The sequence below is a fragment of the Lemur catta genome, chromosome 7, assembly GCF_020740605.2.
Source record: "Lemur catta isolate mLemCat1 chromosome 7, mLemCat1.pri, whole genome shotgun sequence".
NCBI classification, from domain to species: Eukaryota; Metazoa; Chordata; class Mammalia; order Primates; family Lemuridae; genus Lemur; species Lemur catta.
Window position 1 is genome coordinate 60,349,318 of NC_059134.1, and position 16,396 is coordinate 60,365,713.

General features: G+C 42.2%; 2 protein-coding genes across 4 annotated transcripts in view; both read left to right on the forward strand.

Annotated features, from left to right (window-relative positions):
* Positions 1 to 16,396, forward strand: part of STIM1 (stromal interaction molecule 1) — a 170,562-nt gene that overhangs the window by 18,855 nt on the left and 135,311 nt on the right. The gene's annotated exons all lie outside the window — the stretch shown is intronic.
* Positions 5,965 to 8,407, forward strand: LOC123642325 (protein-tyrosine sulfotransferase 2-like). The gene has a single exon (XM_045557326.1). The coding sequence runs from the start codon at positions 6,130 to 6,132 to the stop codon at positions 7,261 to 7,263; it is 1,134 nt and encodes a 377-aa protein (XP_045413282.1). The 5' UTR covers positions 5,965 to 6,129; the 3' UTR covers positions 7,264 to 8,407.

The following is a 16,396-nucleotide window of genomic DNA, read 5'->3' on the forward strand; positions in this document are numbered from 1 at the left end:
GTATGTAGTAGCCTCTCAATAAGTATTTGTTGAAAGAAAGGTTAAGCTTTGGAATTGGACAGATGTGGTGCATATTTGCCCTTTACCAGCCCCTTTCCTGAGCAAGTTGCTCAGTTTCTTCATTTATAAAATGGGACTAGGATTAGCTATCACACAGAGTTTTAGGAGCATTAAAAAAAACATTTAAAAGCCTTTGTGCAAGGCCCATAGTAAGTGTTCAGTGGAAGATAGTTCTTTCATTTTCCTTTTCTGTTTTGCAAAGCATAAGGAAGCGCAGAGGAAGAAGCAGTAAGAGCTGCTTGGGGGAGCCTAGATAATGGCTTCACAGGTTTGATTGGACAATGTCTTCCTAATGTATAAGATTAGAATTATTAATGTTATTTCCTCACAAAAGGAACCCCCTGGGGTTAAGCAGGAATCTTGGAATTGGCATGCTTTGCTTCTCTGCATTTCCCATGGTCTTGGTGGGCGAGCTGGCTCCTCTCTTTGTGGGCAAGGTCACATTTGCTCTGCAGGTGTGTACGGAAGTTGTTCCAGAAGCAGCTTCCACTGGAAAGTTTGGACTTAGCTGATTTGGATTGGGCTTTTGTAGCCAGCCATTACTCCCCTACCCCCGACCCTCAAATACCTCAGTAATTGTTAGTTATAGCTTTGAAAACATGTACTCAGCTTGACTCCTGTTCCGGATCAGTTGTAAATTCTCATAGGAGGTAGAGCAGAGTGTGTTTGCTTGGGTTAATCAGGTATTTATGAGTTGACCTTTAGTAGTGAAAACCTAATTTTTCCCTCATGCCTGAGTAACTCTAACAGGCTGAGGGCCATGTTCTCAGGCATTCCTGGAACTGTTGGAAGTTGCAGCATGTTTGCCTACCCTTGTCATATATGCACAAGGGCTGGTGGGATTAGTCTGCCCCTCAGCAAGGGTGCCCAGGACCTCTCCCTTTTATCCTGTTGTTTTAAAGCACTGGGCATACCACTCTCCTCTCTCTGATCAGCATTTTAGACTTTGGAGCTCTCTCTTCTGGTTTAGTTTTTCAGGAGAATGAGTAAGCAGAGAGGAATTGTTTGGCCATGAGGTGGAAAGGGCGTCTTGTTTGTGAATTAAAGTCACTTGGCAAGAAGTAGGTAAAGAACATATTCCTGGATGGGAGTGATCAAGCAGTGGATAAGTTAGAGTTGGTTTGGGGGTAAAATGGGACTGGTGCTCTCTAGGAGTGGAATCAGTGAGTGTCCTGGCTATGTCCTCAGTGTCTTCCTTTGAGAGCTGAGCGTTGCCACAGGGGATCTCAAATATGGGCTGGGGAGAGGGGAAAGGAGAGTTAAGAGAAGAGACAGAGGGAAGAAAAGGAAACTTGGCTGAGCTGTAACTCTATGCTCGGTGCTTTATACCAATTATTTCCTTTAATCTTCACAACAACCTTGTGATTAAAGATTTCTTTAGTCTTTACAACCTTCTATATTATAGTAGAGAAAACAGATGCAAAGAGGGCAGATGACTTCCCAAGGGTGTATATCTAGTTAGGGGCAGAACTGAGACCATATCAGTAATATTCACAACAACCTTCACAACAAACAAACCAATTTTAACTTACCTAATGCTTGACCACTTCCATCCAGGAACGTGTTCTTTACCCATTTTTTGCCAAGTGACTTCATTTCACAATTCATCATTGGTCTTGTTATGAAACTGAGGCCCAGAGAGGTTAAGCAACTTTCCAAGGTCACAAAGCTAACGAACGATAATAATAATAGTTATCATTTATTGTGTGCCTAGAAGGCACATACCAAGTTTCTTTTTTTAGTCTTGTGAAAGATTATTATTACTTCTGCATTGCAAATGAGGAAACTAGGAATCAGAGAGCTTTGGTTACTTGTGGAAGGTCACTCATCTAGCTGTGTCAGTGCAGGGATTTGAAAGCAGGTCTGTCTGATTACAAACGTGTTCCCTTGATGTCCACGTCAGTCTGCAAATGAAAGAGCTGGAATTTCATACAGAGTCATGAAAGCAGGGCTGATGTCTTACCTGTCTCAGTATCCCCATTCCCTAGGACAGTGCTTGCCACATTGTTAGTGTTCAATAAATGCTTCCTGTGAAATCTAGTTCTGTTCTCGCCCATAACTCATGTTACCTGCAGTGGCTCCCTTTTGCCAGCTGCATCCTGCCTCAGCTCTTCGGCTGCTTATCTTCCCTCCATAGTTTAGCCTTTTGCTACCTACCCATCGTGGCCTCCCTGACCTCCCAACACACAGCTTCTCAGCACTGTTATTATCCTGCTCTTCTTCATAACTCTTTTCCCTGGCTACATATGTTTGCTCTTGCTACTGCTCTCCATCACCCTCCAATCCTGTCCATTCTTTTTTCTATAGTTTCTCTGACTAATCCCAGAGACTTCCCTTTCCAGACTATCATCTTCTTAGTCTGTACCCTATAATTTGGTATCTTAAATATCTACTGTTTCACTTTCTGTTGGTTGCGTGGACATTAATCTTCTCCACAGCTAGCTGATGGTAGTCATGTCATAATGACTCCTCAGATTGGTTTGTGCTCTGCACTTTACAAAGCACTTTCCTATTCAAGACCTGTCTTTTTGCTCACCATGCCCACAGCAGCTCTGTGAGGTATGAGAGGAGGGAATTGTTATCTCTGTATTATAGTAGAGAAAACAAATGCAAAGAGGGCAGATGACTTCCCAAGGTTATATATCTAGTTAGGGGCAGAACTGAGACTATATCTCAGGTCTGTTGATTTTTGGTTTAGTGTTTGGTCTGTAGTCCCTTCCACATTTGTGTTTCTCCCTGCCATTTCCCCTCCTGTCTTTAAGGGTCACTCAAGGCAGAACATCTACCTTATGGGTTTCCAGGAACTTTGGTTGGTGACCCAGGGAATGGCAAAGTAACCATCTCTTAGGTACCTTTCAGTGGCGTCAGTGTTCTGAGTTGCTATTGCTTGCAAGAGGTTCTGTCCCTGTGGCTGCTGGGATTAATGTTGAATTAAGAATCATTGGATTATTTTGAATGGTCAGAGCACACTCTCACAGAGATCTAGGAAATAGGGCAAAACGTATGGTGCTGGACAGTTTCACGTTGTGTCAATGGCATGAGCTTCCGAAGCAATCAGACCAGAGTTTGAAATTTGGCTTTGCTATGGTTTATTGGCCTCATGACCGTAGGTAAATCATTAATCTCTCCAAGCCTTAGGGCCATTGTGAGAATGTATTTAAGGGCCACCTAATGGCCCTTAAAAAAAGAAGTATTTGTTTGTGATTTTTTATTGCCAATATTACTTGTAATATTAATAGGGTGCCTGAAGGGCATAAGAAGCCCACTTGTACCTCTGACCCTTGTGGGTTAGTTCTTGTGTCTTGACTTCCAAGCATCTATGATGACTACCTTGGAGCCTATTAGCTGATAGGGGCTAAGCTTGAAAGCTGTACCCAAAGTCTCTAGTTTCCAGGTTTCCAGTGCCTGAGGACAATGAAAACAGCTTGTGGACAGCTGGGGGATGGTTTCAGTGTCAAACTTTGGGAATAAAATCCCTGCTGTTTTTCTGAAGAACTTTGGCATTAGAATTGTTGCTTCTGGAAAGTCAAGATCCCAGTTGTTATTGAGAGATTCTAGGTATTTCTGAAACTAGATATTACTCCAAAGGTGTTTGTTAACTACTTCTCTATTCTTCCTAACCCCCCATCACTCCCCCAAAGAAAATTAAATCAGACCCAGACCATTGTGCAATAGTTGTATCTTTGGCCTCCCTGGCCACCTAGCCTCCAGCTCTCTGCTAGCAAGCACCATTCCAAACTGCTGCTTCAAGAAAGGTCAGTCAACCCCTTTCCCCTACTCTCCACCCATGAGGTGGTCTGTGCTGTAAGGGAAACAGGGTGAGACAAATGGACTACATGGATCCTATTTAAAAGGGAGCTTGCTTTCTTACTGAGGACTTCAGACTGCCTGACACACAGGAAATGACTAGAATATCTGACCAAGGGACATAACTCATTGCTAAAATGGCAGGTTTGGATGGCTGTGGGATGGGAGAGCAGGCTTCCTGGAGGGTCTGAAAGGGGCAGCTGGATGAGAAAAGTTAGTGACTTTTGAGTTTTGCCTTTTAGAGTATGGTGCCATAGGCCATTTTTTTTTAATTGAGGCACAGAACATAAAATTATCCATTTTAAAGTACACAATTCAGTGACATTTAGTACTTTCACAGTGTTGTGCAACCGCCACCTCTATCTAGTTCAAAACCTCTATCTAGTTTACATCACCCCAAAGGAAACTCATGCCTGTTAAACAGTTGCCCCTCTTTCCCCACTCCCTTTCCCCTGGCATTCTGCATTCTATCTGTATGGATTTACCTATTCTGGGTATTTCATATAAATGGAATCATACAATATGTGACCTTTTGTGTTTGGTTTTTCTCATTTAGTATACTGTTTTGGTGGTTCATCCATGTTGTAGTGTGTATCAGTACTTCATTCCTTTTTATAGCTGGGTAATATTTTATAGCTGGGTAATATTTTATAGCTGGGTAAATGTATACCATTGTTTGTTTAGCCATTCATCCATTGGTGGACATTTGGGCTGTTTCCACCTTTTGGCTGTTATGAATAATGCTGCTAAGAATGTGTGTGTACATGTACCTTTTGACTCCCTGTTTTCAATTCTTGTGGGTATTCCACTCCTATATACCTATGAGTGGAATTTTTGGGTTATATGGTAATTCTATTTTTAGTTTTTGAGGAACTGTCAAACTGTTTTTCAGAGTGGCTGAACCATTTTATACTCTCACCAGCAATGTGCCAGGGTTCCACTTTATCCACATTTTCACCAACATTTATTTTCCATTTTTTTTGATTATAGTCAGCCTCATGGGTGTGAAATGATGCCTCATTGTGGTTTTTTGGTTTTTTTTGTTTTGTTTTGTGTTTGTTTAAGATGGGGTCTCATTATGTTGCCTAGACCTGTCTCAAACTCCTGGGCTGATACGCATTTCCCTGGTGACTAATGTTGATCATCTTTTCATGTGCTTCTTGGCCATTTGTGTATCTTTGGAGAAATGTCTATTCAAGTTCTTTGTCCATTTTTTAATTGTCTTTTTGTTGTTGAGTTGTAGGAGTTTTTTAATACATTCTGGATACAAGACTTTAATCTTTTTTAAAAACATAATTTTGGGGAAAACTTTTCTTTTTTTTTTTTTTTTTGAGAGAGAGTCTCGCTCTGTTACTTGGGCTAGAGTACCATGGCGTCAGCCTAGCTCACAGCAACCTCAGACTCCTGGGCTCAAGCAATCCTCCTGCCTCAGCCTCCCGAGTAGCTGGGACTATAGGCATGAGCCACCATGCCCGGCTAATTTTTCTAGATATAGTTTTAGCTGTCCATATAATTTCTTTCTATTTTTTTTAGTAGAGATGGGGTGTTGCTCTTCTTGCTCAGGCTGGTCTCGAATTCCTGAGCTCAAATAATCTGCCCACCTCGGCCTTCCAGAGTGCTAGGATTACAGGCGTGAGCCACCTCGCCTGGCCTAAAATGTGGTCTCTATTCTTGTCTTTGGAGAATTTACAAATCAGGTAATTTCTTAACTAGTTAGCAGCTAAATATAAAAGGATATGTTAAAGAAAGAGAAAGGTGAGATTAGTGTACACTGGAGTCATGCAGGAAGACATTCTGAAGGAGAGAGTGCTTGAGTGGGCCCTGAATACAGAATGAATAGGTTGAGATTAGTTTTTTTTCCATGCTACTTTAATGAAGTCTTTTCTTTTTTTCTTACATCCAGTTGTGACTCTACTCATTTGAAGCCCCTTAACTATTTATCTGGACCTAATTTGTGGTTATTAACACATTTTGCCTTTATTAGAATCATCTATGTGTAGTATAGTGGTTAAGAAAGCAGACTTTGGCCCCTCCCCCTGCCGGGGCGGCTGGCGAGCCGGGAGTCACTGCGCGTGCGGGGCCACTCGCTGCGCTCCGGCACAGGCTCTGCTGGCAGACAGCTTTGGTGAGCAGGCACAAGGGCCGGAGGCCTGAGATTAGAGTGTCCCGGGGAGATGCGAGCCCGGCAGGCCGCCCGCTGGCCTGTCGCTTAAGTCGCGGAGTCGGGTCCCCAGGCCGGGTCTGCCCCACCCGCGGCTAGGCATGCGGCTTTCTATGCGCAGGGCGCTGCTGGCCGCCGGCTGTGCCTTGGCCCTGCTGCTGGCGGTGCAGCTGGGGCACCAGGTGCTGGAGTGCCGGGCGGTGCTGGCGGGCCTGCGCAGCCCCCGGCGGGTTGTGCGGCCGGAGCAGGAGGAGCTGGTGATGGTGGGGGCGGACCACGCGGAGTACCGCTATGGCAAGGCCATGCCGCTCATCTTTGTGGGCGGCGTGCCCCGCAGTGGCACCACGCTGATGCGCGCCATGCTGGACGCCCACCCTGAGGTGCGCTGCGGCGAGGAGACGCGCATCATCCCGCGCGTACTGGCCATACGCCAGGCCTGGTCCAAGTCTGGAGACGAGAAGCTGCGGCTGGATGAGGTGGGCGTGACGGAGGAGGTGCTGGATGCAGCCATGCAGGCCTTCATCCTGGAGGTAATCGCCAAGCACGGCGAGCCAGCGCGCGTGCTCTGCAACAAGGACCCCTTTATGCTCAAGTCCTCGGTCTACCTGTCGCGCCTGTTCCCCAACTCCAAGTTCCTGCTGATGGTGCGGGACGGCCGGGCCTCAGTGCACTCCATGATCACGCGCAAGGTCACCATCGCTGGCTTTGACCTCAGTAGCTACCGCGACTGCCTCATCAAGTGGAATAAGGCAATCGAGGTGATGTACGCCCAGTGCATGGAGGTGGGCAAGGACAAGTGCCTGCCTGTGTACTACGAACAGCTGGTGCTGCACCCCCACCGCTCCCTCAAGCTCATTCTCGACTTCCTTGGCATCGCCTGGAGTGACGCCGTTCTGCACCACGAGGACCTCATTGGCAAGCCAGGTGGCGTCTCCCTATCCAAGATTGAGCGGTCCACAGACCAGGTCATCAAGCCTGTGAACCTGGAAGCTCTCTCCAAGTGGACTGGTCACATCCCTGGGGACGTAGTGCGGGACATGGCCCAGATCGCCCCCATGCTGGCTCGGCTCGGCTATGACCCCTATGCAAACCCACCCAACTATGGTAACCCGGACCCCATCGTCATCAACAACACACACCGAGTCTTGAATGGGGACTATAAAACACCTGCCAATCTGAAAGGATATTTTCAGGTGAACCGGAATAGCACCTCCTCCCCCTTAGGAAGCTCGTGATTTCCAGATCTCTGTAAATGGCTTTGTTGCCAGGAAGAGAAGAAACCGCATTCGAATGGAAATTGGACCTCTAATCCAAGCATATTGCTTGCAATTAATTGCCAAAAGAGGACTGCTAATGAAGAACGTATTTGCATATGTTTGCACAAGTTGAATCATTGAAAACATACCTTGAAACTATCTGTGGACACTCTAGGGTAGAGAGATCAAAGAGTATGGTAGTAGTGTAGCTTTTGAAATTTAGGTGTTTTATATTTTTCCCCTCAAGAATTTTTTTTAAGAAATGGGATCTGCCATCCTCCTTAATTTGCAGGACTGCTTGGGTGGCTTTGTTTGCTGGGACAAGGCCCATAACCTGTGCCTCTCCTATTGACCCTTACATTGAATTCAAAATATCTATTTAAGAATTTAATATATGAGGCTTTCTTTGATTCCTCCTCAGTTCTACTCAGTTTCACAGAGAAAAGAAATATATGAATTTGAATAAAGTGAACCAAAAAAAAAAAAAAAAAGAAAGCAGACTTTGGAGTCAGACTTTTTGGGTTTAAATGTTGGCTCTACTAGCTGTGACCTTAGGGAATTTATTAAACTTCTAAAAGCCTCAATTTTCCCACCTATAAAATGGGAATAGTGCTCATATAGGATTGTTATCATGATTGAAAAAGATAATCCCTAAAAAGGTCTTGAGGAGTGTCTGGCCTATTGTAAATATTCATTAAATGTTAGCTATAATCATTCTAATAACCTTATACTTCTAGACTAGTGCTGTCCAGTAGAACTTCTGTGATGATGGGACTGTTCTATATCTATGGTGTCCAATATATTAATAGTAGCCACTAGCCACTGGGCTTCTGCACCTGTGTTGGAGAGTAGCGCTGATCATGAAAGGTCTTGACAGTGAGGAAGGCAGAGCATGAGTTAAAGTGTTTTAAAGGTAATTTGGCTTCAAAGTGTAAACATAGAGTTACCATAGGACCTAGCTATTTTACTTCTAGCTATATACCTATGAGGGTTAAAAACATGTTCACAACAAAAACTTGTAGATGAATGTTTGTAATAGCATTGTTCATAATATCCAAGAAGTGGAAACAACCCAAATGTCCATCAACTGATAAATAAAAAATGTGATATATTCATATAGTGGAATATTATTTAGCTATAAAATGGAATGAAGTACTGATACATGGATGAACCTTGAAAACATGCTAAGTGAAAAGGCCACATATTATATGATCCCATGTATATGAAGTGTCCAAAATAGGCAAATCTATAGAGACAGAGAGAAAGTAGATTAATTATTGCCAAGATCTGGGGGGAAGGGGTAATGGGAAGTTGCTGCTAATGGATATGGGATTTGTTTTGGGGGTGATGAATTAGATTGTGGTGATAGTTGTACAACCTTGTGAATATACTAAAAACTACTGAATTACATAATCTAAAAGGAGTAATTATAATGTTTGTGAATTATATCTCAATAAAAACAAAGATAATTTGAGTTTGCTGAGAACTGTTGGTTTTAAGACCGTTGTAGAAAATTGTAATTTATTTTCTTTTCTGATTGGAAGTCTTCCTCCAGGATTTCAGCCCACAAAGGTGAGACTTATGGGCCCATCCAGTTTTGGATGTGAGCCTTCAGAGCATGATCGTAGACATGGGGCCACCAGTGGGTGGGTGGAGGATGCAGCATTGTCCAGTTTTGGTGGCTAAGGATTGGCATGGATGAGTCATTCCTCCCAGTTTGAGGGATGTGGGATGTGAAGAATGAGCTGTTGTCTCTGTGCTGATGACATCTGGAATATCCCGCTATTGTAGGCCAAATATAGGGCTGAACCATTTGGCCTGAATTCTTTATGGAGCATTCCCTGGGAACCAGCTGAGGGAATGGAGAAAGAGAGATAACCTAAGCTTGTGGGAACAATCAGGTGAGAGATGCCAGTGACAGACATTCATTTCACTGATGACCAATTAAAAGCTTGAGAGAAAATGATTTTTTTCACTCTATGAATACCTTTGGTGGACTTCTTTGTGGCTGGTATTGTGTTTTGTGCTATAAGAAGAGAGACTTGGGCCATATACCCAAGGAGTTCCCAAACAGACCTAGGAGGTGAAACAAATATCTAGGATGATAAGGATCCAGGGTCTAGTTTAGATAGGACTGTGCACAGAGGAGGGAGAGATGACTATGAGCTTGGTAATAAGAAGAGGCTTGGGAAACCCAGCCTGAGTCCAGGGCCAGAGGGCAGCATGCACTGGGTGAAGACCTTCAGGAAGAGTAAGGCAGGATACATTCTTGTCCTTATACTTCCTGTCATATTACTGTACCTGTTCACTTTTGCTCTCCAGCAAACTGGCCTTTAAGCATCTGTTCTGAGCCTGGCTCTACTACACAGGGCAAGACTGGAAACATGGGCATTATGAAACCTTGGCCCTGTATCTAGAACTGCTTAATAAATTGGGGGACATAGACCTGGAAACAATGGACTCTATAATGGCATGGGTCAAGGTAAATAATAGAGATGGACTTGGTATGTGAGACTACAGCTGACGGACTCTGACTTTGGATTAGGTAAGCTTACTCTTAAATAAGCATTGAGATGGGACCTGGATGGAGGAACCTGTTAAGGTCATTGCCAGAAGAGGAAGCAGAGGTACAGAATGGGTCTTTGGGGTGTGGGATGCTTTGAAGACTTTCATTTCACCTTCAAATTTGATGAAGGAATAGGGGTTCTGTGCCCAGAAATCTCTTTCCCCACCACCCTTCCAAGCAGTGCTGGACTACTGCAGAAGACCCTTTCCTGTGCTGCACTTGTTCCATTGATCTTTTGGAAAGATGAAGCCTGAGATGTGCTAGAGCTATGCCAGTTGCTACGAAGCCAGAAACAGGTGAGGCTTCCAACCCTGCTTGAGTTAAGGAGTGAGGGGTTTGTCCTCTTCAGCCGGTTTAAGGATTGCCTTTGCTATGAAACTGGTTAAGTAGTCAACATTGCTTGTTTTTCATTTGGGGCTATTTTCAGCCCTGGAGTCCAGCAAGGTGGAATGATTAAGATGCTTTTGTGGGGTTCAGGCTTTTGCTAGATCCTATTTGCCAGGATATGTACCCAAAATTTTCCAGGAGATCAGCTTTTCCATACAAGAAGTGCTAAAACAAAGGAGCACTTCCCTTCCTTCTCAATGGGCAGTATTAGAAAATGAGAGTGTGTTCAGTTTAATACTACAACTCAGGTCCTTAGTAGAGATACTGTAGAGTCTGGAACATTGCCCATTGCCATATAGTGTTTTTTTTTTTTGTTTGTTTGTTTTAGACAAGGTCTTGCTCTGTTGCCCAGGCTGGAAGCAGTGGTACAATCATAGCTCACTGCAGCTTTGAACTCCTGGGTTCAAGTGATCTTCCTGCCTCAGCATCCCAGGTAACTGGGACTACAGGTGTGTGCTACCATGCCTGGCTAATTAAAATTTTTTTTTTTTTGTAGAGATAGGATCTTGCTATGTTGTTCAGGTTGGTCTTGAACTCCTGACCTCAAGTAATCCTCCCACCTCAGACTCCCAAAATGCTAGGATTACAGGTGTGAGCCACTGTGCCCAGCCTATCTAGGCTCTTTTTTGAGGTTCTAGCCTCTTGGCTAACAGACACCTAACGGGGTATATGACCTTGTTTTTAATATTGTGGAGGTGAGTAGGGCTAGTCTGAGTCTTTTCAAAGTCAACAGGAGGTGCAGTTATCTAGGCTGGGTACTGATAATATAGATAAGGAGAATAGAAGGTGCATAACCTTGAAGAACTATCATTGATTGAGTGGGGAGATAGGTGAACAGGTGTTACAGGATAGTAAGTATTAAAGGAGCTGTAAAAGCAAGGAGGGGGTCCTTTTACTTTGTGAGGGGTATATTGAGCAGGGACTTTTACTCTGAGGCTTGGACTCCTGTTCTTTCTTTCCATAGCTGTAGCTCCTCATTGGAATCTCCCTTACCACCTGACCATATGTGCTGAGTGTCATGATTGTTACCTTTGCATCAAAATTGCTACTCTTTGAGAGACTAGATAGTCTTTTTTTCTTGCTGCCTGTTAGATGTCTGACCTGGATCATGTCACTTACTCCCTCTGGACCTCAGTTGCATTATCTGTAAAATGAAGCTAATGATAAGTATTTTGCAATCTGAGAGCAGGGGGCCAGTCCAGGTGGTGATCTCTGGAGGTCCATTTGGTTTTCCCACATCTATGGGATCATCCCTTCTGTGATCATCTCTTTCTGGTGCTAATATAGGGATGGACATCCAAGAGGCTCTAAGTTTGTCACAGAGATTGCAGAGGGTATTTTATGGCACTTCAGAAGTCTTTAGAACTTTTTTCTATCACCCCTGTTAGAGCTACGTACCCAGCAGCACTGGCAGGGACTCTTGGCTTCTCCTACCAGCCTCTTGGACTGAATCAGTCTTCCCAGGCTGGTAGTGAGGATTTGGCTGAAGTTTTAAGCTCAAGAGAATATTGTATTTAAATGTATTTTCTAGTATGGTTTCTTTCATCATCCCCTAGGTCAATGAGAGGTAGTGGTTTCCTGATTTTGCTTCTGGAAGGCATTGTTTGAACAGTGGGATTGGACCTCACCCTTAGGACTTTCACCTCTTTAGGCATTGGGCCAGAAGTCTAAAGTTCCATGAAATATTGTGTTTATGTACAATATCAACTTGAGCTCTAAACTTGTAAAATAATCAACTTTGGTAGGACTTGGGGTCCCATGGGACCTACCTGGAAGTCACAGGAACTCTGAGCTACAGCTAAGTTCACCCCTGATTAGATACTTAATAATGTTAATTATTATGATACAAAAACAAATGTGTACTGAGTACTTATATGTCAATTACAGGTTTATTTAATTCTCACAACAGCCAATGACATAGATATTGTTATTCTCATTTTATAGATGAAGAATCTAAAGTCACATATCTAGTACTTGGTGGAAGTAGGACTCAAATCTAATTAGAATTTGATGTTTTAACTCCAAAGCTTATGTTTTTAACTACTGCACTATGTTGCTTCCCCCATGGTCTGGATATATACTTATATTTTGGTGGGCCAGGCTGTTTCTTTGGAAGGAGGGAGATGTGGTTACTGGCTATCTCTTCCTTAGTACCTGAATCATTTATTTTTGGAATGCCTGCTGAGTGCCAGGCACTGTTTAGATACCAGGGATACTGATTCAATTAGTATTTTTATTTATTCAGTAAAAAAAGGTAGTGTATCATGAAGTTAAGTGCATAGCGCTAGATCCCAAGTACTGGCTCCACTTTCTAATAGCTTTGTGGTCTTGGACAAGTTATTCAGCTTTTCTTGAATCAGTTATTATTAATGTTTAATGCTCTTAGAATAGTGCTTGGCACAGAGTAAGTGCTCAATAATATTAGCCATTATTAGTGTTATTTCTTTTTTTTTTTTTTGAGACAAAGTCTCGCTCTGTTGCCCGGGCTAGAGTGCTGTGGCGTCAGCCTAGCTCACAGCAACCTCAAACTCCTGGGCTCAAGCAATCCTTCTGCCTCAGCCTCCTGAGTAGCTGGGACTATAGGCATGCGCCACCATGCCTGGCTAATTTTTCTATATATATTTTTAGCTGTCCATATGATTTCTTTCTATTTTTAGTAGAGACGGGGTCTTGCTCTTGCTCAGGCTGGTCTCGAACTTCTGAGCTCAAACAATCCGCCCTCCTCGGCCTCCCAGAGTGCTAGGATTACAGGTGTGAGCCACTGCGCCCAGCCAAAGTCCAAGTTCTTTAATGTGGCATACAAGTAGGGTGATCATCTTTGCCTGGAATAGTTTTTGTTTACATCTATTTTTCTGGCCCTCTTTTACTCTCAGAGGTGACCCTGTTTAGATCATAAATTACATGGTTGTCCTTCATACGAGTCCCTCCATGATCTGACCCCTTTGTATTGCTCCAGTCTCAGCTTTAGACATTGCTTCACAAGCATCTTACCTAAGTGTTTCTGTGAATACTTGTCATTTCCTAAAGTTATGTCATTTTTTTCCTGAGTCTTTGCATATGCTGTCCTCCTTTCACCTCCATCTCTCTTTTCCTACCACTGCTCTCCTGGCATGTACCTATTAATTTTTCAAGATATACTTCAGTTATCTTCTCTATGAAGATTTGGACTTGCATGCCTACCTAGGTTGTTCATTTTCTCTTTTGTGCCATTACCTTATCAGCTTAGCCCTTTGTTATGATTCTTCTCATCATTGTAGTGTAATTGTTTACTTTTATGCCCTCCTGCAAGATTTGGAATTGCTAGAGGGCAGGGACTGATTACTCTTTATTTCTTTTTTTAAAAAAAAATATTGAGTTATGGTATATATACAATAAAATGAATCAAATGCTTGATGAATTTTTACCAATGTGTATACCCATATGACTACCACTCAGATCAAGATACAGATACATTTCTACATCTGCAGAATCTAGCATCGAGGTTAGCAAGCATTTTCTGTGAAGGTCCAGATAGTAAATATTTTAGGCTTGATGGGTCATATGGCAAGTTGTAGCAGGAAAGCAGCCATGGACAATATTTAAATGAACATGTGTGGTTGTGTTCCATTGAAACTTTATTTATAAAAACAGGGTGTTGTATTGGATTTGGCCTCAGGGCCACAGGCTGATCCCTTGTCTAGCACAGTGTCCCAAGGACAAAATAGAAATTCAGCAAATGTTTGTTGAATTACAATTCAACAAAGACCTTGATCTGAGAAACCTTTTCTTGATTGTCTAGCAGTGGGGCAGCTAGTATCTCCAGGGTAGGGCTGTGCTTTTGAGAGGTACTTCTTGGAGCAGGCTGCCTTTTGGCAAGTTGTTGGTGTGTTCATAGGGAATAAAAATATCACCCCTCAATCACTCTCCTAATTTTGTTGGCCTGTGGTTTCCAGAACCTTAGGGATCCACGAAAGTAGTAAAGGGATATTGTATCTTATTTGTTTTGTCCCCAGTGCCTAGCCATGGATGGATGAGGATGCTTAGTAAACATTTGTTTTTGAATGAATAAATGTATTTAAGTTGCTTTTGATATTTTAACAAGCCTAATGGAAATTGTACATTTACCTGTAATAAAAGTATCTTTGATTTTGGTTTCAGTTATGCCAGTTTTGTGTGAACACCAGTTTGCTCATGCTGATTGGTTTTTTGACTGGCAGTTGATGGCATTATAGGATATAAACCTATCCGGTGAGTGAGTGACCTTGGACACAAGTATAGAGCCAAAATAAGCAACTGGTAGCAGGGCCCAGTGCTTGAATATCTACATGTTTGCTTTCACTTTCTTGCTCATTAGCAATATTAACTCATAACAATATTAATATGAAGCTTTGATAATTGTATATGGTTGGTTAAAATCTGGATCAACATTTTGAAAAGAAAAAGTAGTGATTATAAACACAACTGAAAAGGTTGAATTATTTCTCAATAAATGCACTTTGTTTATAGACAAAATCATTCAAAACATGAAGGGCTGTGAAGGATAATCTAAGTTTTTACAAAAAGGATAGGTCCCACTATTTCTGACTTAGGAATAAGGCAGTTAAACTGTCACTGACACTATGATTTTTTTTCTCCCTAATGGTTGGCCTTCATCACAAGTGACTTTTACTTCTTAATTTTTTTTTTAATCACTTGGCACTATTAGTTTAGAGACCTAGATCTTAGGGTGAGGCTAAATTTTCAAGTAATCTCTGTGGTGTTTTCCTAACCTTCTTCCCTAACCCCATAACTACCACACACGTATACTAGAGCTGGCCAGGAATACGGGGATTGCCCACTGAGTGAATCTTAATTCCTGCCTCTCATTTCTTCACAGAATATTTATGTGTATTTGCTGAAGATTGGAAGGGATTGGCGTGAAGGGTGCGGGTAGGGTGAGGGTTGACTAACTTTACTGTCAGGAATAAAAGGCAAATTGTCTCCTAAGTTGCCCTAACAATGATCATATATACTTTTTAGAATATAAAACACTTTCAGTCTCTTATTTTATTTGATCTTCATTGCTATTGTGGGAGGTAGCCGTATTTGCACAAGTGTAAGATGAAGCTTGGAGGGTTTCTTTAAGGTATCATGCTATCAAGGCAGCAGAGCCAAGATTTGAAGCCAGGTTCTCTTAGTAACTGTATTTTTTCCAATGCAGCAGTGGTTTTCAAACTGTTTTCAGGTGTCCTAGGGCTTCCCAGAGGTGCTTAAGGAATCACTGTGGGAGAGATAAGTCATAGAGAAGAGCTCTAGGCTCCTCTCACGTGTCTCAACCATAGCATCTCTACCTTCACACTTAGGTCATTTTTTTCCTTTTGAAACAAGGTCTTGCTCTTTTACATGGGCTAAAGTGCAGTGGCATCATCATAGCTCACTGCAACCTCAAACTCCTGGGCTCAAGTTATCCTCTTGCCTCAGCCTCCCGAGTAGCTGGGACTATAGGTGCACACCACTGTGCTAATTTTTAAACTTTTATAGAGATGGGGGTCTCGCTATGTTGCTCAGGCTCCCAAAGTGCTATGATTATAGGTGTGAGCCACCACACCAGGCCTTAGTTTTTTAACTAAATAAAAAAAGTTTTTAAGAAAACTTTTTTCTTATGGAAAATTTTAAACTAGAGAAGTATAACATGTATTATACCTTATATATTATATAATGTACATATTATATAATCTTATATTACATAATATATGTTCATTATGTAATATGCATAATGAACCTTCATATATCCATTACTCACCATCTACAATGGTGCACTTGTGGCCAATCTCATCAATGTTGTTTTATCTTTACTCTCCCACCCCCCTTGGATTATTTTTGAAGCAAATTCCAGATGTATCATTTCATTTGTAAATACTTCGGTATATATCTCTAAAAGAACTGTATTTGAAAATATAACCAAAATATCTTTATCATGCCTAAAAAATAATAAACCCTTAATATCATCAACTAGACAGTATTTATTTATTTATTTATTTTTTTTACCCAGAGCCACGCCCAAGAAGCCTAGAGCAAGTGGACTCCAACTAGGTAGTGTTTAAATTTCCCTTAATGACTGAATTGTTTTTGAAAAGTTGGTTTGTTTATATCAGTATTCAAAATAAGGTCTACCTGTTAGTTGATCTAAATCTCAAGTCT

What these genes read in the sequence shown, in the direction of transcription:
- LOC123642325 (XM_045557326.1), top strand. Translation starts at nt 6,130, where the DNA reads ATGCGGCTTTCTATGCGCAGGGCGCTGCTGGCCGCCGGCTGTGCCTTG.